The sequence below is a fragment of the Simochromis diagramma genome, unplaced genomic scaffold (assembly GCF_900408965.1).
Source record: "Simochromis diagramma unplaced genomic scaffold, fSimDia1.1 OVJJ01000320.1, whole genome shotgun sequence".
NCBI classification, from domain to species: domain Eukaryota; kingdom Metazoa; phylum Chordata; class Actinopteri; order Cichliformes; family Cichlidae; genus Simochromis; species Simochromis diagramma.
The window spans coordinates 9,377,502-9,398,450 of NW_024386773.1; the positions used below are offsets into that span (position 1 = coordinate 9,377,502).

The window sequence follows — 20,949 nt, forward strand, 5'->3', positions numbered from 1 at the left end:
CAAGAGGCCAAAAGTGTACCAGGAAAATATCCTCCACACCATTAAACCACCATCCCCAGCCTGAAGTGGCCAAATTCTGACCCTATCAGCTGAATGTCGCAGCACATATCCAGACTCATCAGACAATCTTCTGTTGTTTCAGTGAGCCTTTGTGAACTATAGCCTCAGTTTTCTGTTCTTAGCTAACAGCAGTGGCATCTGGTGTGGTCTTCTGCCCATCTAACCATTCTCTTTTGACCTCTGACCTCAACAAGGTATTTTGGCCCACAGATGTTTTCTGTTTTCCAGGCCATTGTCTGTAAACCCTAAAGATGGAAAGTCCCAGAAGATTGGCAGTGTCTGAAATACTCAGACTAGCCTATTTGGCAATAGACCAGCAATAGACCAGCCTAATTGGCACCAACAACCATGCTACATTTAAAATCACTTAAATCACTTATCATCCCCATTGCTCAGTATGAACATTAGCAGGCTGTCTTGACCATGTCTACATGGCTTAATGAAGCGAGCTGCTGCCCTGTGACTGGCTGATTATATATTTGCAATAACAAGCAGCTAAACAGGTGTACATAACAAAGTAACTGGTGAATGTATATAAGCTCATATGCAAACTCATATATATGTTATATATTCTAATCTCTTTCTCACCAGTTAGCCGACATCCAAATGCAACTCCAAACTGTCAAAGCTGATTAGTTGTGTTTGGCACCTCTGTCACCTATATATTACAGACCCCGTTCAGTAAACCTACTGTTTGGGTAAAGGATACAGTTTTCATCACCTGTCCGGTTCCTGGGTGGCCCTGGCATGTTGAGGAGGACTAGCTTGGCCTCTGAAGACTTTTTAACAATGACCTCATTCAGCCGGAGAGCTGTATGCATACGTCGCACATTGGAATGGTTCCTGAGAATAGACAAAGTCACAGAGAGCAAGTCAAAACATATCCATGCTGATTAGCATCCAGACATTTTATTTTAAAGCGTATGACACAGAATTTTTTGATGCCAAGTGGAGACATGGGTGATATACGCTCAGTCACACATTTTTTTTTTAAATGATTGTCATCTGCTCACGTGGTTGAGTTGAACGTTATAAAACATGAGTGGACTGAATGACGTTTATTGAGACTTCAGTACTTACAGGTTCTCCCACTCACTGCAGCATGGCAAAAGGAGAAATACACCATTATCAGTGCTAAACTGTTCATGTCTTTAGTGAAGTTCATTTCTCCCGCATGCAAGCCTAAATCTTATATTAGTAGCCATTTCTGGTGTTACAATAATTCGAAGAAAGCAAACAACACAATTAAGAGACTCAAGGCTCTGTTTTTCTTAGTAACCAGCGGGTAGTTCCGTTTTATAACAGCCAAAGGTTCCCTAAGCATTGGAAAATACTCACGGCTTCATATTGAAGATGTCTTTGATGCCCTCTGGTGTTGCTGCTCCAGGCGGCTTGGCTGGCTCGCCGTCACACTTCTCAGTCCAGGTCATCTGGACCTGCTCCCCTGGGCTCTGAGCCCCCTCTCCAGGGGTCAGCGGAGTGGCTGGGGTTGCAGGGCTGGCCGGGGTGGTATTGTCATGGATGAGCTGAACCTGGGCAGGGGGGGACACAGGGGAAGAGGCCGACTTTGACTATGAGACGAGAGGATAAGTGGACGGATGTGGATTTACATGTACATTACATGGAAGGTTGAAAGAGTCACAATTGAGGTGGAAATGTAGGAATGCAGGTAAAGTCACAGAGAGCCACAGTGTTAGAGAAAGGGAGAGGAAGGAGAAGTGTGATTAGGGAGCCTTATGCTGCTTTATTTATATTAAAGGCTATTAAATTATGCAAATGTTCTTCAAAGGAAAATACTATGAGATGCTATAAGATCAATTCAACGGAAAACTGAAAACACCAGAAAGGGAATCCATCTTTTTTGCTGCAGTCAAATGATTCTAGATGATTCTTTTGATTAATATTTGGAAAATGAAACAAAATACTTTCTTGCTTTCTTGCAAAGGGCTAGATAAAATGCTTGATACCTTTATCACTCACATATTTTTATGATAAACATGACCCTACCACTAGCAGCGGTTAGCGTCGCATTTGTGCTAAGCTAAAGGTTGCTTCCTTTCCTTTGTATATAAAACCATTCCTTTAGTTTTATATACAAGCACTATAAAGGTATTATTCAAAATCTCAAACTGCCCCTTTAAGACATGGACAGTGCTTCAATGAATGCTTCAATGCTGCTGTTCTTTGACTACCTTTAGTCTGCATTTCACTGTTTAAATAATGAAAATCTTAACACACTAGGGTGCTTTTTAAAATATTTTTAAAAATTCTGTGACCAAAACAAACGTTATACTCCAAACTGAGATCAGCGCTGCTGGAGAAGTTGATCCTACCTCTTCCTCGGGCTTCTCCTCCTTGCTGCCAGCAGGTGGGTCTTCAGTCACACTCAGTTGGGTTGTTACAGCAGCCGGGTTCTTACGCCGGATAGACCCACGGGATGAATCAGTGATGCTCTGGATCTGTGGAGACACAAATGAAGGGGCAACATGAAAAAAGTGATTTGAGCTTCTTTTTTCATATATATATATATATATATATATATATATATTTTTTTTTTTTTTTTTCCGATACAAAAAAAAATGTTCATGCCTTTTTAATTTGTCATTTATTAAATTTTCACGGCACATTCCGCACCACATCTCTGTGCGTTCATCATTTATTTGAAGCCCGCTCACCTCCTGCAACTACTTTTCCGAGAATACGCGCTTCTTTTGTGGTTCGGACTCCTTCTGACATTTCTTTGGAGGTGGAGGAACATCACAGTAACTGCTTAAAGGAGCTTGCTTCTTCGACATCTTTAAGAGTTCTAAATAAATGTCTGTCCTCCTCCTGAAAATCTTATGTATGCAAACACGCGTTGCAACTTCTTATCTTGTGCCCGTTTTTTATTTTGACAGCGAATGCGCACCTGCGGACCACTTATGTGCACCCCTGGTTATTTAGCTCGTCATATTGCAGCCACAGAAATTCTTTTGTCCATGAAACCATAAAGCTGCACTTTCTTTTTGCCTTATAGTCTGATTTGTCATAACTTTTCCGTTTTGTGGTAAGCTTTTCTTTGGCTGTCACTTCTTCACCCTGACCTGTCTTATTTGGCTCAGCAGAACTAAAATATTGTGGCGAGCTCAGACAAGGAGGAGACGGAGGTATCGTTTGATCTTGCTTCCCGTGAGCTAGCCAGGGAGCACAGCCGTTTATTAACATCTGCAGAAGAACACTGCCGCTAGCTAACTGCTCAGCGCGGCAACAGCACAGCAACAACAACAACAACACACAGGGCGCCCTCTGACCCCGGAAGGACACACCGTCGCAGCGAGAGGGCGTCACCCGTCACTATGGCAACATAAACAAAACATAACTGTACAAACAGAACCCCGAACAGCCCTGACCCGCTACATAGCCCCCATCTAAGGGGTCAGTCGTCCCCGACGACCCCATTACCCCACACAAAGTCCTGCAAATGTCCAGGTGCCTTCTTTTGGCGCACCGGCCGGTCACGACCGGCGGGGGAAAAGTCACTCGGGTCAGAACATGGGGTGCCACCATCATCCCACTTCTGACACCAATGTGGCGAGCTCAGACAAGGAGGAGACGGAGGTATCGTTTAGTCTTGCTTCCCGTGAGCTAGCCAGGGAGCACAGCCGTTTATTGACATCTGCAGAAGAACACTGCCGCTAGCTAACTGCTCAGCGTGGCAACAGCACAGCAACAACAACAACAACAACACACAGGGCGCCCTCTGACCCCGGAAGGACACACCGTCGCAGCGAGAGGGCGTCACCCGTCACTATGGCAACATAAACAAAACATAACTGTACAAACAGAACCCCGAACAGCCCTGACCCGCTACAATATATATCCTGCTGCTTTTACACACGCACTCACATAACGCTCAGCGATTCTCTGCGCGATCAACCTCTCACATGTTTAAGCTTGCTGCAGGAGATTTCACTTGGATGTCAGAGGAATTGGTGCACAAATTATCATCACTCACCAATCAGTGCTGTCGCTCTCTATACACAGTTCGTGCGATTGCAAAGTGAAACAAGTCAAAGCAAAAAACAAGCGCAAATTCAAACGCGATTTCAATATGTCACATATTGGCAGTGGCTCACCGATGCCAATGACATAATTACCCAGCTACATTTCCGAAAGAATGCAAAAGCATTGACATATATTTTTACTTCCTACGATAGCCCGATGGGCAGGGCAGAGATAGATTTTGGTAGCCCGACTGGAAAAATCGCTAGCCCCGGGATGTCGGGCAGGCGATTTTGCGAGCCCTGTATCTGATTGAGGAATCACTCATCTTTGGAAAAGAGAGTTTATAACAGAGAAATGTCTCTTTCCAAAATAAAAGCTATACTATACGCTTCTTCTGGGCTATATTCTCAGCAGCATATTAAACATATCAGGTCCCCATAAGGAGAATCATGTGCCAACGGCTGTCTAAATGACTCGGGTAAAGTTTGTAGCATGTTGTTTTCGTCTGCTTCCACTTGTCTTTGCACTAGGATGATGTTGGTGTAAATGTGCAGTCATATTTGTTGTGTTCCCACTAGTGCTGTCAGCGTAAATCTCGTTGAAATGATGTTAACGCCACAACACGGCAAATCTCCCTTAACGAGCTACCGTGCGGATCAACTGCGCTAACACACTAGTTCCCACCCATGTAATTGAGCATTGCGTGGCACATCCAACATACTGTTTTACTTTAGTCCATGACGCGCTTACCTTCAGGGTCATATGTCACATGAAAACCAAAATAGTTCCAAACGCCAGATCTGAATGAGGGTGCGGGAGGTTCAATTTGCCATGTTGCAAGGAGAGCTTAACTTCTGTCTTGCTAGCTTGCTCTGCACTCAGTGAATCTGCGTTCGACTACTCCGCCTAGGCTGCACTGTCAAGCGCAGATCCACTGAGCGCTCAACACAGACAGCATCGTTAGAAGGAAAGTTGATCAAATAAATTAAAAATTTATTTTGTATTGTTAGATACATATGCACACCGAACCGAAAGCACTGTATCAAACGGTTCAATATCGATATGAGTATCGTTGCACCCCCTAATATAAATAAATATATATATATATATATATATATATATATATATATATATATATATATATATATACACACACACACACATACATACATATATGTAGTGTTTTACCACATTATTTTAAAAAACCATATCAGGAACCTAAAAATCTGAAATCTGCTGAAATCCTGGCAATAGTAATTTATTAAAAACTAAAGAAAAGTGAAGATACAGTTGTGGTCAGACCTTTATTATCCATGATTACTTGGGCCTTTTAATAATTGTTTTGAACTGCTCTTTTTCCACGCTGGAATGATTGTAAAGTCTTTAATTTGGCTGCATACGTTTCAATTTATTTTGGATTTTCTTGAATCCACACAAGGTCAAAAGGGTACATACATGCTCAAACATATACATGCACTCACTTAAATATTTAGTAATGAAAGCTGAAGATTATACAGTGCCAGGGCTTTGTCAAGTTTTTAACGATCACGATTGACGTTGCTGGCATAAAAAGGATTTCTTTGACACCCGTGGAATTGCCCAATACTCAGAACAATGGGAAAGTCCAAGGATTTCAGTTAAGATCTAAGAAGGAAACTGCACATTTGCCCAAGTTAGGAAGGTGTCTTGGAGCCATTTCTAAACAGCTTCAGCTGCTAAGATCAGTTCAAACAATTGTACATAAGAACAAGTTATTTATTTATTTATCACCACTTTGCAAAGGTCTGCAAGAAGATCCGCATTGTCACTCTCGCTTAAGAAGAAATTGGGTAGGATGTTCAGGAACAACCTATGGACCACCAAAACTCAAGCCTACCATGAAATGGAAACTGTTGGAACACCAGTGAAATGAATTTTGCATTTTCATGGAGTAAGAGAGTACTGACTGAGAAAGAAGCCCCTGCTCCAAAATCGAAACTTTCAAGCTGAACTGAAATTTGTGCTGCCCACGTGGACAAGCCAATTGTTTTCTGTAGAAAGGTTTTATGGTCACGTGAGACAAAGACTGAGGTATCTGGCCACAACATCAAGAGATGCTGCGTGGCATTTCTTGACATATGCAGATATAGGAGTAAAGGTGAGGCTTTCAAATCTGAGAACACTCTACCAGCTGTCAAGCATGGTGGTGGTAGCATCATGGCTGTTTTACTGTTAGTTGTATTTATATATAGTACAAAAAGGACAGACTAATGAAAAAGGAGAATTCCCTCTAAATTTTTCAACTTCACCTAAAATCAACAGCTAGATGGATGAAACTGGGACAGAATTGTGCATTCCAACAAGACAATTATCTCAAATGCCCAAACTGGTTTTGGAATGAATAACACAGGGTACCTTAACCCTACTGAAACTGTATGGCATAAAAGACAAATCCATGCCACGAAACCAACCAGTCTAAATGAACTTTACTAATTCTGCTTACAAGAGTGGTCACATATCCTGCCAAAATTATGCCAAAATTTGCTAAATTACATTTAGCCAAACGCCATTTAGCCATTTATGCCCATGATGAGTGTATGTACACTTGTGTGCACAAATATAATTGCACGGCACATATTACATTTATGGATCAGGGACAATTCAAGTTCAACAAAGGTATTAATGAAACACAGAGATCAATATTTTTCATTTACCATATCAACCTAAGCACCATAATGCTGTCAACAGCAAGTTTCTGCTGCGGCTGTGGTCTGATAGAAAGGATAAATATGGTATCCTACTGCTCAAATTTAACCATAGATATGCTTTTGTCCAGAGGGGCTGGTGTGTCATGTTAAGTCAAGTCAAGTCCAATCACGCCAAGCCGTGCCAAGTCGGCCTGTCAAGTCACGTCAGGTTTATGAGTGCATCTTTGAGCGTGTTTCAAAACAAAACTTGGGCATAAACAAACTTCCTTACCTCTCTCTCACGTTCATTCTTTGTCAGATTGATCTTTTTAAGCATCTGCGAGCGTTGTTCCATCACCAGGGTCTTCTCGTAAGTGTAGGCTGAGATGTCACTGTCATGCTAAGAAAAAGTAACGTGTGGGTTTATTATGCATATTTTTCTTACTACAGCAATCCAAATCCACTACATTTCTCCTGTGTAAACCTGTCCCCATCTCTTCTGACTCATCTTTTGACATTCAGACAGAATGCAATCACCGCTTACTTCTTTTTTCTTAAATAGGAGAAAATTCACCTGTGAAGGGTTAAGGCTGAAGTATACTAGAACAGAACTAGTTTAAGCAAGATGCTGACATTTTTAGACAGCCTTTTCTTGAAGACATTTGTGGTATGGACCCATTGTTGTACACACAAAAAGTGACAAATTTGACTCAGGGAAGAATGAAAAAAAAGCTTGTGTGAGAAAATTACACTGCTGCCTAGTTTCTCCCCACTGCACACATGGTTAGTCACTTCATATAGTGCACATGAATGCCTAATTGCAGGTTTTGCTTAGGAAATGTTGAGAAAACCACAGGCTCTCTCTACTGCCATGAAACATTAAAAGTATTATACACTAAATTACAAGCGATAAAATTCTTATTCCTTAATTAAGGGCTTTGGAAAGCCAGACCGACACTCAGCTTTACAGTGTGCTGCTTTTCTAGTAAACACAACCTAGGGAAGGAGGCTTCAGACAATATCCGATCACCTGATATTCATATTTCATGCTGTCCTTTGTGCCATTTACTGGGCTTCTGTAGTGCAACGATCTCAGCAGTCGTGCAGTACCTTTGCCTACCTTTGTGTAGTCTAAAGCAATCAAGCTTTGAGCATTGCTGAACATTGTAATGATGTTGCCACCTGAAAGGTACTGAAATTAAAGTACACAATATGAACAAAAGTAATCTCTGCAATTGTTTTCAGTGCCGTTGCCACAGGTGTATAAAATCAGGCACCTAGCCATGCAGTCTACAAACATTTGTGTTTTGTTCCAAAGAGCTCAGTGAATTTGAGTGTGATAATGTAACAGGATGCCAGTGTTGCAACAAGCCATTGTTTTTTGCAATCCTTGTAGGTATTCCACAATCACCTGCAAGTGGTGTTAATGCAAAGTGGAAGCATTTAAGAATCACTGCGACTTAGCCACAAAATTAAACCTGCGTAAAGTTACAGAACAGGGTCGCTGAGTGCTCAGTACTTCTGTTCATATTGCATTTGTATAGAAAGCATATATCTTGCTTTGAGTTAACTCACCATTTCTACAACTTCTATCATGGCATCGATACGGAGGTGATAGAGGAATGTGGTCAGGTCCTTTTTCATCTGGATGCTGTTGTCGTCCATCTGGGCCACAGTAAAGATGCGCATCTTGCACTTCCTCCAAACCTGCAGAGCAACAACAAAATATGAGGCATCTCCTCACTCTTCTCGTACGTCTGTATGGACAATAAAAAATATTCATTAAGCGTTCATTTCATCTGTAAGAAATTTGGTTCTGATAGTGTGAATCCAGATTCTATGTTGCCTTTACATGTTTGTGAGTGCACGTGGATTTCTTTAAGTAGTAACTATTGCAGGGTACCTTGTGCTGGCGGAGCAGGAAGGGCAGCAGCATCAGCATGCCTCCATCATGGACGATCCACCACACGTCAATGTGACCCTCGGTGAAGCGTTCGCCGTTGGATGGGAAGGCTGAGATGTTCTTTGGGACGAGCAGAGCCAAGTTAGCGACGGTAGTTTCTCTGACCAGCTCTGCAGAACAGACAGACATGGAAAGATTACGATGTGTTGGTTACACTGCATCTGCATTTTTAAATTGTTCAGGATTTTGTTTTGAATGTTTTTTGATAAACCTAAATGGCTACAGCTGATATCAATCAGTGATTTTATTTTATATATGGGCCCTTGTTTTTGGCAGTATTTTTGTTCTTTTTTCCTTCCTAGTAACCAACCAATGAAGTTCCTCCAGTGCTGATGCTCGTCTCCTTGCTTCCAGTTGCGTGGCCATGAGACCAAGACAGCATTGTGTTTCAGGCCTCCCAGCCCACTGGCCTGGAGCAGATGTGATGTAGCATCACGCAGGTTAGAGGACACAGTCACCTGACAGAAGCCCTTCACCTTCTCTGTCTCCATCAGCTTACGCAGTGCCTAGACAGGCAAGAGGCAAGGCGGAGAAAAGAGCTGTTACCACAACAAGCACCGCTTACTATGAAGGTGGCAACGGTCAGACTTGATGTTTCATTTGATTTAAAAATATATATTTGCAATAACATTTTGGGGTTTATGGGCTCTTCCAGAGTCATATTTTACATTTTCAAATACTTAATTAGCTTTATAGAAGAAACAAATATACATTGAAAGCTATATGTAAGTGTTTAACATGATTTTTGATAGATGTGCAGAAAAGTCTGCAGGGAAAATATAATTAAGAGACTGCAATCAACTTGTGGTGACACAATATCATATAGTTCTGTTTACAGTAGCTTCTGTAACTGGATTTAGTATTTTAGCAACAATAGTGCAGATTTTGGTCTGTTGTTGTTGCAATGCATTGTGCTGAAAAGTTTAATAAGTTCCAGTGACTGAAGAGGTACAGGCTGTCATTTACAACATTACCTGCTCTGCACGCTGCGCCTGTTCATAGTTGTTCAAGAACGTGCCCCCTAGAGCTGTCCCAACAATGGTTAGACCTTTGCCTGCCTTCAGCTGGTTGGTCAGTGAAAGCAGACGAGGCTGCTCCACATTTTGCTCTGCATCTGTACTGACCAGCACCAGCAGCTGAGGCCTGAAGAGAAGGGAGATCAGAGAGGAGAGGAAGTGATAAGACGGAGTAGAAAAAAAGTAGAAGAGAAATGAAAAGAACAGGAAGAGCTGTGAAAAGACAAATAAAGCCACGGGGAAAGGAAAGGCTGAGATGGCCAAGTAAAAGTCCTTGTTTGGAAGGAGAGAAAGAGAAAAAAAATAGCAAGAAAGGTTGATGTTAATATGAATTTACAAATACTTGATTCTCCGACAGCTGTGACAAGAAGGGTCCTATTACGTGAATAAATGAGAACACGCACAGACATGTGGTTAATTTCTACGGTAATTAGAGTCATGGTACAGCAACACATCATACGTGTGTCATACCTCCAGTTTTTGGTGTGTGGGGGACCTTCCTCCAACCGCATGAGAGCGTAACGTGCAGCACTTAGAGACAGACCCCGTATTCCATCGCCCCATTCTTTCTCCGCACTGTGACACAGGCAAGTGCCAATCAATATTTGTCAGTCAAAACATGAACAACAGTTTTTGCAGCTTCACTGTGAATTTAAGAAGTGACAGTGATACAGACAGCCCACCGAAACAAATCCCCTTTTAGATGACAGTTTGACATAATGCAACATGATCACAAGGAATCACAGCATTTAAATACTCAGTGTGTATAGGTCTATACGAATACACTAGAAACATGGTTGATTAGTTACGGTCTTTCAGTCACAGATATGATCAAATTTCCTTCACTTTTCCATGATACTACACCTAAGATACAGAACTAAGGCTAAAGTAAGAACAGAACAGCACACCTGCTCTGCTTTAAAAAAGTACTACATGCTAAGAGATCTGCTAAGAAAGAAACAGTAATACGGCAGGAAAGTTAAAAAAACATTGTTAGTGGAAATAAAACCTAAAAAACAACAGTTTCCATTTAAATTACAGACAAAAATTACAACTTGGAAAGAAAGACCATTTTTACTAAGTATGAAAAAACAAAACAGAAACCACCTTATATAAAATACCATCTAAAATAACTACCAGTCAAAAGTTTGGACACACCTTCTCATTTAATGTTTTTTCTTTATTTTCATTCGATGAGCTTCATGAGGTCGTCACCTGAAATGGTTTTCCAACAGTCTTGGAGGACTTCTCAGAGATGCTGAGCACTTGCTGGCCTTTTTGCCTTCACTCTGTGGTCCATCTCATCGCAAACCATCTTGATTGGGTTTAGGTCAGGTGACTGTGGAGGCCAGGCCATCTGGCGCAGCACTCCATCACTCTCCTTTTTGGTCAAATAGCCCTTACACAGCCTGGAGGTGTGTTTGGGGTCATTGTCCTGTTGAAATGATGCTCCAACTAAATGCAAACCGGTTTGGATGGCATGCCGCTGCAGGATGCCGTGGCAGCCATGCTGATTGAGTGTGCCTTCAATTTTGAATAAATCCCCAACAGTGTCACCAGCAAAGCACCCCCACATCATCACACCTCCTCCATGCTTTGCGGTGGGAACCATGCATGTAGAGACAATCTGTTCACCTTTTCTGGGTCACACAAAGACACGGCAAGTGGAACCAAAGATTTAAAATTTGGACTCATCAGATGAAAGCAAAGATTTTCACTGATCTAATGTCCATTCCTTGTGTTTCTTGGCCCAAACAAATCTCTTCTGCTTGTTGCTTTTCCTTAGTAATAGCGTTTTCTTAGCAGTTATTGAACAGGTGATGTAGAGATGTGTCTGCTGCTGGAACTGTGTCACATTTATATGAACTCTAATGAATTTAGAGAGATGAATTTATCCTCAGCAGCAGGGGTGACTCTTGGTCTTCCTCTCCCGGGGCGGTCATCATTTGAGCCAGTTTCACCTATAGAGTTTGACAGTTTTTGTGATTGCACTCGGGGACACATTCAAATTTTTTGTAATTTTCTAGACTTACTGATTTTCAGCTCTTAAAGTCATAATGGACTGTTGTTTCTCTTTACTTAGTTGATTGGTTCTTGCCATAATATCAATTCTAACAATTGTCAAATAGGGCTGTCAGCTGTGTACCAACCGGACTTCTGCACAACACAACTGATGGTCCCAACCCCATTAAGAAGGCAAAAAATTCCACATATGAACCCTGACAAGGCACATCTGTGAAGTGAAAACCATTTCAGGTGACTACATCATGAAGCTCATTGAGAGAAGGCCAAAGGGTTTGCAGCGTTGTCAACAAAGCAAAGGGTGGCTACTTTGAGGAATCTAAAATAAGAGACATAAGACATTTTTTTCTTTGCTACATAATCCCATATATCTTGCTTCATACATTTGATGCCTTCAGTATGTATCTACAATGTAGAAAATAGTAACAATAAAGAAAAACCATTAAATGAGTAGGTGTGCCCAAACGTTTGACTGGTAGTGTACACAGAGAAAGTATTTAGTTTAGCCTTTGTCAATTTGACAAGCTGCAGAAAGAGGTGGTTTGTTACATATGATTATTAACTGAACTCAAATCTTGCAAAAAAAAATTTGAAGAGGTTTATTGAACAACTTTACCTAGAGTATAAAGTCTGAGGAAGATCACACATAGAATAAAAAACAACTCAACCAATAAAACAAAAATGTTAAGATTTGCTAATTAGACACCTAACATCTGTACTCAAACTCAGTCAGGAAACTAACTGAAAATAAAGTAAACTGAAAAAAAACACCTGATACAGAAAAACACTCACCCTGCAAACTCGATATACTTGTAGATGGAACCGGCAATTACCATAGCGACAATGGCGTAGTACCAGGAACAGAGGAACATAAGAGTAAGACACAGGCTCATCCCCAGGAAGGAAAGAGTCCTATAGAGTGGAATGCAGAGGCAGACAGACACATGCAATATAAAACGTTTGTGAATCTTGAAATTCAGCTGTTCCTTCACTTTGCTGTTGGTGAACTGACCAGTGGTAGAACTTGAACCGTGGTCTCCAGTTTGGTGTCCTCAGCAGTGTCTGGAGTGCACATGCCAGATTCACAAACATGTAGCACATCAGGAAGAACCTGCAGGAAACACATATGAACAGGATATAACAAACCTCTTCTTACTTACTCTAACAATATAAGAAAGAGCTCACTCATTGAAATCCAGAAGGGCTGTTATGTTAACATCTATGACATTCACTTGTATTTATGACTGCATTACCAAAGCAGAAAAGTGGTCTACCCCTCTGAGACCATAAAATTTGGTATTTGCATTGTTTAAGTAATAACAGGGGACCAGCTGCTCTGAAATCCCCCACGGTTTTATTCCCCTTAATCTATTTATTTTTTCAAATGGCAAGAAATTAAAGGATTTTTTTCCCAAGTCTTACATGGAGAGGATGGGAGCGACTGCATCCAGGGAGGCAATGAGGATCCCACTCTCGCAGATACAAGCCGTCAGCAGGAGGGACCATGTGGGTTCTCCGTTGGCCTTCCCGTGGCCAAAGATCTACAATGCCGGCACAGAAAACATGTTTACACCACTTCTATTTTAGGAGTATGTCTGCATAAACGTCTTCCTCTACCTTTTTAATTCTAGTCAAGTCATTACATGTATATGTTGACTGTATGTAATAAATACAAAACAGATTCTATGAAAGCAGAGGATGTAATAGTGGTGATGACACCTATGCATTTATGCTTTGAAGCCTCACAGTTAGCATCTTGGCCTTCTTGCTTTTTTCTATTTTGAGGAGAAGAACATATTAGGTTCTCTATTTGGATTTAATATTTGAAACGACTTTATTGGTACTAATGTCATTATTGATTCAATTTACTCTGATTACTTTCCTTACTGATTCATTATCCATTTTCTATGTGAAAATTGGTGCATAATACAATTGTTTTACTGCACGGCTCTGAATATAACATTGATAAAAGTAAGTTAACTGTTGAGACTTTGATTAAAATAGATTTAATACTTTTTGTGATGGTTCTTCTCAGCTCAAATCCATCCCCAAGAATGCACACTCACAAATTAGCAAACTATCAATCACTAATGTGTCCAAAGAGACCTCGATTTATTATATTTTGTACTGTAAATAAAATAATAATTTACAAAATGAACAAGATTGTGTAGTGAAGAAGAACTGAAACTAATAACTGAATACATAAAATCATTAGGATATTGTTTTCTGAGCTAAATCAAGTAAGAAACAGAGTAACTTTCTCATACTTCCATACAATTTCGTTTCTTTTTTTGACCCAGGGGAGTCACCACCTATTGGCCATTATAAAGAATGCACTTTAAAGCCCCTTGCCCATTGGTTTCACTATGTCCACTTCTTCTATGAAGTCTGCTGTAAGAAGAAAACAGACTGACCCGAAGAGCGGGCACAATGCCATCCTTGGCAATGGCCTGCATGAGACGAGGCGCTCCTGTCAGGCTCTGGAGGCCTGCTCCACAGGTGGAGAAGAAAGAGCCAATCACAATCACCCATGGTGATGGCCAAGCCAATGTGCCAATCACTAAGTTCCCATGGACGCCCTCTCCGAACCTAAACACGATTAACCAAGTGGTCAGTCTCAGACTTATTGTTGTATTTAGGGATGATTTTTATTCAATCAAGGATAGACTTACTTGTCCCTGAGGACCACACCCTCAATGCAGGCACCAAACAGAACCACACTGGACATGTCTGAGCAAATATGGTTCAAGAAAGTAAAGTCATTTCATAACGATATAAATAAATGGTAAATATTCAACACTTTTTAGTGAGGCTTGGTTTAGTGATTATAAGAATTATAAACCTTTCCATCTGAAGATGCACTTAATTATCTGATAAACCAATTAAGTGCATTTGCTGAGGAAAGACGTCAATCGTTTTTGTGTAGTAAATCTCTGAGATAAGATGCATATTACATTGCATGTAATATGTCTTGGTTTCATTAACTGGCAAGTGCATAGGCAGCTCAATGATGTGATTAGAGATCCTAATCAGATCAGCCATTCCATTATAGCTGCTTCAGACTACACGGTATAGGCTGCCTTATATGTTAAAGCACATAAATGGCAGACATGTGCTCAAGAATTTTGTACAAAGAGAAAAAAACTTAAAGCATTCATTGAAATATTAACAAGGTTTCACATGACAAAATAGCTCAAACTCTAATACCAAATTATAATACCAATATTATTCAGAAGCCAGCTGCCATGATTTAAACAAAGATAGGAAATGTGTTCTCATGAATGGTAGATTCATATTTTGGACTACTTGAGGGCATTAGACTGGTATCACAGAAGTTATGGCCTTTTCAAATTTAAAATGCTGACCTTTAATTATGAGGCTTCATGCAGGCCAGTGAGTGTGTTTGTGCAGACACGTTAGTTAAAATCTAAAATTTGTAAACTTGACCTTTTCTTACAGTGTCCTTTATGAACTGATCCGTTTTAAATACCACTACAAATTCATTATCCCAAGTTTGATCACAACAAGGCCAGACATAAAATATAGGTACAGTTAGGAAATAATTATTCAGTCCCCTGCTGAATTTGAGAGGGTCCTCATTTACAAAGAAATGACAATTCTCTAATTTTATGGTAGTTTCATTTTAATGGAGAGAAACCTTAAAATGAAATATTGAAAAAAAACCAATCATTACATATTTGTGTGTCAGTATTTGTTTAAGTATTGTACATGTGGCACACAGATTATAATCAATCACTAAATAATTGTAACTTGCAACACCATTTCACAGAGTCTTACGTCCCACTACCATGGGTATGAGCTAAGAGTATTCAAAGGATGTCAGAGACAAGACTAGACCTGCACACGGCTGGAATTGGCTTCAAGACCACCAACAAGAAGCCTGGTGAGAAGGTAATAGCTGTGATTATTCATGTAAGATTTTGCCTCGTGGGGGTTAGGATGATCATGTGAAAGATGGTGGATCAGCCCAAAACTACACAGGAAGAACTTGTTAATGATCTGAAGGCGATTGGGACTAGTGTCACCAAGAACGCCATTGGTAACACACTACGCTGTAATGGACTAAAGTCTTGCCGTCTCCCTGTTCAAGATGACACATTTATGGGACCATCTGATGTTTTCCAGTGAACTCAGAAAAGACTTGGAGAAGGTGTCTTGGTCAGAAGAAATCAAAATCAAGCTCTTTGGGATCAACTTGATCCTTCCTGTTTGGTGCAAGAGAAATGCTGAATAGGACCCAAAGTAAACCATTTCACCAGTCAACATGAAGGTGGAAGCATTATGCTTTGAGGCACTGTTTTTGCTGATGGTACAGGATGACTTGACTGGATTGTGGGGCCAATGGGTGGTAAAATGTTGGACAAGAGCCTCTTTTCTTCACCCACAACACTAAAGATGGGTTGTGGATGGGTCAGCTACCATGATAATGACCCAAAACATACTGCCAAGGCAACAAAGAAGTGGTTAAAGAAGAAGCACATTAAGGTCACTGAATGACCTAGTGCAGGTGTCTGCAACTTTCAACATTAGAAGAGCCATTTTAGCTCCTCCTACCAGACAATGGGAGAAAGAGAGCAGCACAACTGGAAGATGGGCGGATGATGGCTGTAATTGGGAGAGAATCAATTAATAAACCGGTATATGTGTAACTCTAATCCTAGCCCATGGCTCATGAACCACATTTTGCAGCTAAAGAGCCACATATGGGTTGTGAACCACAGGTTGCTGACCTGTGGTCTAGCTAGTCTCCAGAACTCAATCCTATACAGAATCTTTGGAGGGAGCTGGAGTTTCGAATTATTAAGTAACAACCAAGACAATGGCAAATTCCTCCTTAGGTGTACAAACTGGGTGACCAGCTACATCAAACTGACAATGGTTTCTCTGCCAAGTGCTAAGTCATACTTTGTTTGGGGGTAAAGATACTTTTTCATTTAATGACATTCAAATGAAGTCAGAATTTTATGTATCGTTTTTTCTTCTGGAGTTTTGGTTGATATTCTATCTTTCTCTGTTAAAGGGAAGCTATCATAAAAACTCTCCATTTCTTTATAAGTGAGAAAACGTATAAATTGAAGGGGATCAAACAATTATTTTCCCCACTGTATATGCAGTGGTGTGTGTGCATAACAACTGCCGTCACGGCAGTTGTTAAAGGATACAGACAGTAGAGGTGGTGGTGATGGCTGCAATTGTTCCAATGGGGATTGACTTCTGTGCATCGCGCAGGTCTCCAGAACGGTTGGATCCAGCCATGATCCCTGGAGAGACAGTGAAGTGACAGTTGTTACCAAGATCAGAGATTTGTGCACATACTATAGAAAAACATGTGTGCTACAAACAGCAGAATGTAGTAATTTCAGCTAAACTCACTCAAGCTGAATAAATATAAATGTCTGACATTGAGAACAACACCAGGGATGCCATTTCTCAGATGGTTAACAAAAGAATCACTCAGCAGCACACTGATAAGTAAACAAATTAATAAATGTGTCAATGATGAACAACAATAAGAAAAAACTAAGTGGACAGAAGAGTTTATGCTTTCACCTGTCACAGACGGGAAGTAAATGCCAACCAGCAATGTGAAAAAGCTGGTGATGTCGGCTAACACGTAGCGGTTAGCGTTGGTTAGAGGATCGTCCTGGTCTTCCACTGACTCCATCTTATCCCTGGAAATGAGGTCCCCTTTCTCATAGTAGTTTCCAAACAGGTTATCTGGATTGGCATTGAAGAAGCATAGAGAGGACTAGAATTAAAATATTCATGCAGACAGAACCTGAAAATAGGTGTTTTTAATCCTTCCATGTTAGCCAAATATTCAATTGGTGACTGAACTCCATGACTAATTAACAAATTTACTTTATTCTTCAGCCATTCAAAATTGAGTTAGTCACTATTTACAATTTCTAATTAGTTTATTAAAATCAGTAAAAAAAAAAAGATACTTTCAGAAAACAGAAACATGAATTACTTTGCTTGAGTAGGTGGATTTGGGAGGTTTTTATCTCCCCCTAAAAATGGGAGATAAAATATGATATGTTTTATCTCTAAAAAATAAAGTCAAAAAATTAAAGTGACTTTTAAGTGTGACTCCTTAATTCAGAGTTTACTGTTACACCAGGGTAAAACAAGGTTTGCCTAGCTGTGGGCTTTCTTAGGGTTTCAGGAAGCCCAAGGCTAAGAAATAAGTTTGCTCTACTTTGTCTTTGTAACACTAAATCACCATTTTTAACATTTATTAAAAAGATCTGAAAGCAAATATCTAGAAAAATGAATCAACTTTTTAAGTTCTTTTTACAACATTTAAAGCTGCTCGTACTGGAGTGTTTCTTGATGGACACTCCAGTACTATAACAACAGATGAATGGGAAAAACAGGACATTCAGACCTAAGAAAGTATTTTATCGTAAACATTTCATTAAAAAAAAGAAATCTAGAAAAGAACGCCAATGAATTGTCAGTGACTCAGCAGTATGGAAAGATGATAATTGGATCCAAAACGAATGAACCAACCTGCCAAGATTCCACTAGTGACCCCAGGGATGCCCTGGATCTCAGTCACATTGTTGGCAACAAAGTATTTGTCACAGGTAGCGTTGAGAAAAGGTGAATCACAGAACATCTGCCACAGCTGGGTTGTGACTGTCCCATTAGCTGTCTCAATGGTCTTGGCACAAACATCAAAGGACTTCCACACCAAAGTGCGATTCCCCAAAACACACACCCTAGAGGAATAGAAAAGCACACAATTTTGAAATACTGCTGCTGTAGCGACTTTTGTGCATGCGTGTTTGATGTAAACAATTTATTTGGACTTTTTTCTTCTTTAAATTAATTTTATAGTTAAACAATATCTGTTGTTTTAAATTGTTTTCTGACATCTATTGACACCTAGGTTAAAACAATGATGGGTATCACATTATAACACTTAGTTTTCAGGTAAATTCATCTCATTTTTAAATATGTAAAATAAAAAATAAGGCAAATTAGTGCTGGTGCCTTTGTACCACTGATATAATAATGGCATGTTCTCCAAACCTAGCATGTAATTATGTGTTGCTTTTTCTAAAACAGCATGTAGATAAGATGTGTGTTAGTCTGGGCTTTTGTTACCATTTCAGCTTATATAATATTGGATTATCTTGGCTCTAACTGCTTACGGGAATACAGGTGGATCCATGCCGGTCTTGATGACTCCGGCGTAGACAGCCAAGATGGAGAGAATGACGCATGCCAGAAACACGAGTGCCAGCTTGTTAACATATTTTACGCCAACGAACACCACTGTGGCCATGGAGGTCAACAGGATGGTCCCGTACACGCGCATGTTGTTAAGCAGGGCGGCCTCGGCCTCAGCACCCTCTAGGCCCTCCAGGGGAAATATGGCTGCTTTGGGCACAATGTAGATCTGCAGAGGAAAGGAGCTTATTTATTTATCTTTGACTTTATGTATCCAGGGAAATCAGCAGTACTTTTATCATAAAAAAAAAATCCAGAAAATATCATTGCTGCTCAAGGACATCTTAGTGGTACATGTTTTGGAAGTGCGACTTTCACTCCTCACCTTCTATGGCCTGTCTGGGGATTTAAACTGGCAGTTTTCAGGTTACAAACCTGCCTCTCTACCTCACTGTTTGCTGCTAAATGGAAAAGAAAGATGTATATATATATTTTTTTTAATTTAATGTATCGTTTTTTCTGTGTCACGTCAAGTGTACAGCACTTTGTTTTCTCCTGGTAGTTGTCTGAAAGTGCTATATAAATAAATTGCTTGCTTGCTTGGATATAATAAAAAAGGTGAGAAAGGCAATGAGGGATGAGATGAGTAAAAGAGGACAACTCTGTGAAGTGTGAATATATGGGATGTCACATTAAAAGTCCTCTGCTGGAGCTTGAAGCACCAACTCGTACTACTGGCTGCTATTTTAATTCTTAATTAAACAACTCAAGCATGGTATTAATATTAAACATTAACTGCCATTATTACACTTTTACTACGGGTCAGTCTAAGAATAGTCAGAAGATAGATGGTAAACCCCTAATTAGACCGTCACTATCTGTCATCAGGTTTAGATGATTCATTGCAAGGCTGTTACATAAGTGTGGAAATTTGTGTCTTTTTTCTCTCAGCCTGAACACTCTTTATCACTATGAAGAGCAACAAGAGAACAAGCAGTGAGTTGTGGTTTCGGTCATTTGGCTGAATGCTAAGAACAGCACATCACTAGGCAAACAAATCGTAGCTTCACGGTGAACTCTTCATGGTTCCTAAAATAGCAGCATCAGTTTGTGTTCCTGACTTGGGTGGAAGGATGAAACATATTCAAATCAGTCTTCCTCAAGATCCGCTCCTTACAATTCTGCAAGGATTGTTATTTTACAATGGAAACTAAGCCAGCTTTGACCCAGAAGACAGAATTAACCTCCAGACACGATCAAACTCCATATCCATTAGAGGCATCCAGAATAATATTATTAACAATAAAAAATGACAGTTGATAACAGTGGACCAAAGTGATGAGAGCTGTTTCAAGGAATGATCCTGTTACTCAGGCAGTGTCTTCATCCCTTATAATGCAGTATTTGCATAATTACCCAATATCCAATGCAACATGGAGGCATTGCAGTGGAAGAAGTGTGGAGTGAAAGGCAGAGGAGGAGAATGAGAAACAGGAGGAGAGAAGCGAAAGATTGAGATGAAAGATCGCGCCATTTCAAAAACTAATCAGAATTCACATTGAAGAGCACATACAAGAAAATAGCTTCAAAGCAAAGTGATGATGAAAATCAACCAAAGGAGAAGAACATGCAAATGCTCTGCTTTGTATTCGTTAGAAGCGTAACATTTTCTTTTGTTTCACTTTGCACTGATTGGATTTCAGGAATATCAGAAGTTTCATTGATGTGGGTCTGACCAGTTGGAATAAACAACCCCCCCCCCCCAAATTTCAATGAATATACTTAAATTAAGGATTTTATGGTTTCTTTTTTTTTATTTATTTATACTAGACTTGTTGTACTCTCTAATAACTGTTCCCCTCTTTAGAAAAATTTAGTCAACCAGAGGTTTGCAGGCAGGATTAAAAACGAGGGATCATATTCCTTCTGCTGAACAACAAAAATAGTAACAAGCATGGATGAGATTAACAAGCAATACAGGTCATTGTAGCTACAGGAGTAAATCTATCAAATCATCCTTTTTTAATATATATTT

The 20,949-nt window shown here is 40.1% G+C and overlaps 1 protein-coding gene across 4 annotated transcripts in view; it reads right to left on the reverse strand.

The window, feature by feature from the left end:
* slc12a5a (solute carrier family 12 member 5a) overlaps window positions 1–20,949 on the reverse strand; it is a 191,302-nt gene that overhangs the window by 7,520 nt on the left and 162,833 nt on the right. For 2 of the 4 annotated variants that reach the window (XM_040006997.1, XM_040007017.1), the window contains exons 7-25: window positions 18,896–19,143; window positions 18,249–18,460; window positions 17,283–17,450; window positions 16,895–16,993; window positions 14,384–14,441; window positions 14,126–14,300; window positions 13,134–13,252; window positions 12,724–12,822; window positions 12,504–12,623; window positions 10,161–10,265; window positions 9,648–9,816; window positions 8,984–9,179; window positions 8,614–8,783; window positions 8,286–8,417; window positions 7,003–7,110; window positions 2,394–2,519; window positions 1,399–1,631; window positions 1,141–1,155; window positions 770–903 (exon numbers count right to left, since the gene is read on the reverse strand). In XM_040006997.1, the coding sequence (XP_039862931.1) occupies window positions 770–903; window positions 1,141–1,155; window positions 1,399–1,631; window positions 2,394–2,519; window positions 7,003–7,110; window positions 8,286–8,417; window positions 8,614–8,783; window positions 8,984–9,179; window positions 9,648–9,816; window positions 10,161–10,265; window positions 12,504–12,623; window positions 12,724–12,822; window positions 13,134–13,252; window positions 14,126–14,300; window positions 14,384–14,441; window positions 16,895–16,993; window positions 17,283–17,450; window positions 18,249–18,460; window positions 18,896–19,143 (2,686 nt within the window). The remainder of the gene's footprint in view (window positions 1–769; window positions 904–1,140; window positions 1,156–1,398; window positions 1,632–2,393; window positions 2,520–7,002; window positions 7,111–8,285; window positions 8,418–8,613; window positions 8,784–8,983; window positions 9,180–9,647; window positions 9,817–10,160; window positions 10,266–12,503; window positions 12,624–12,723; window positions 12,823–13,133; window positions 13,253–14,125; window positions 14,301–14,383; window positions 14,442–16,894; window positions 16,994–17,282; window positions 17,451–18,248; window positions 18,461–18,895; window positions 19,144–20,949) is intronic. The other 2 variants (XM_040007012.1, XM_040007004.1) reach the window with 2 other exon arrangements.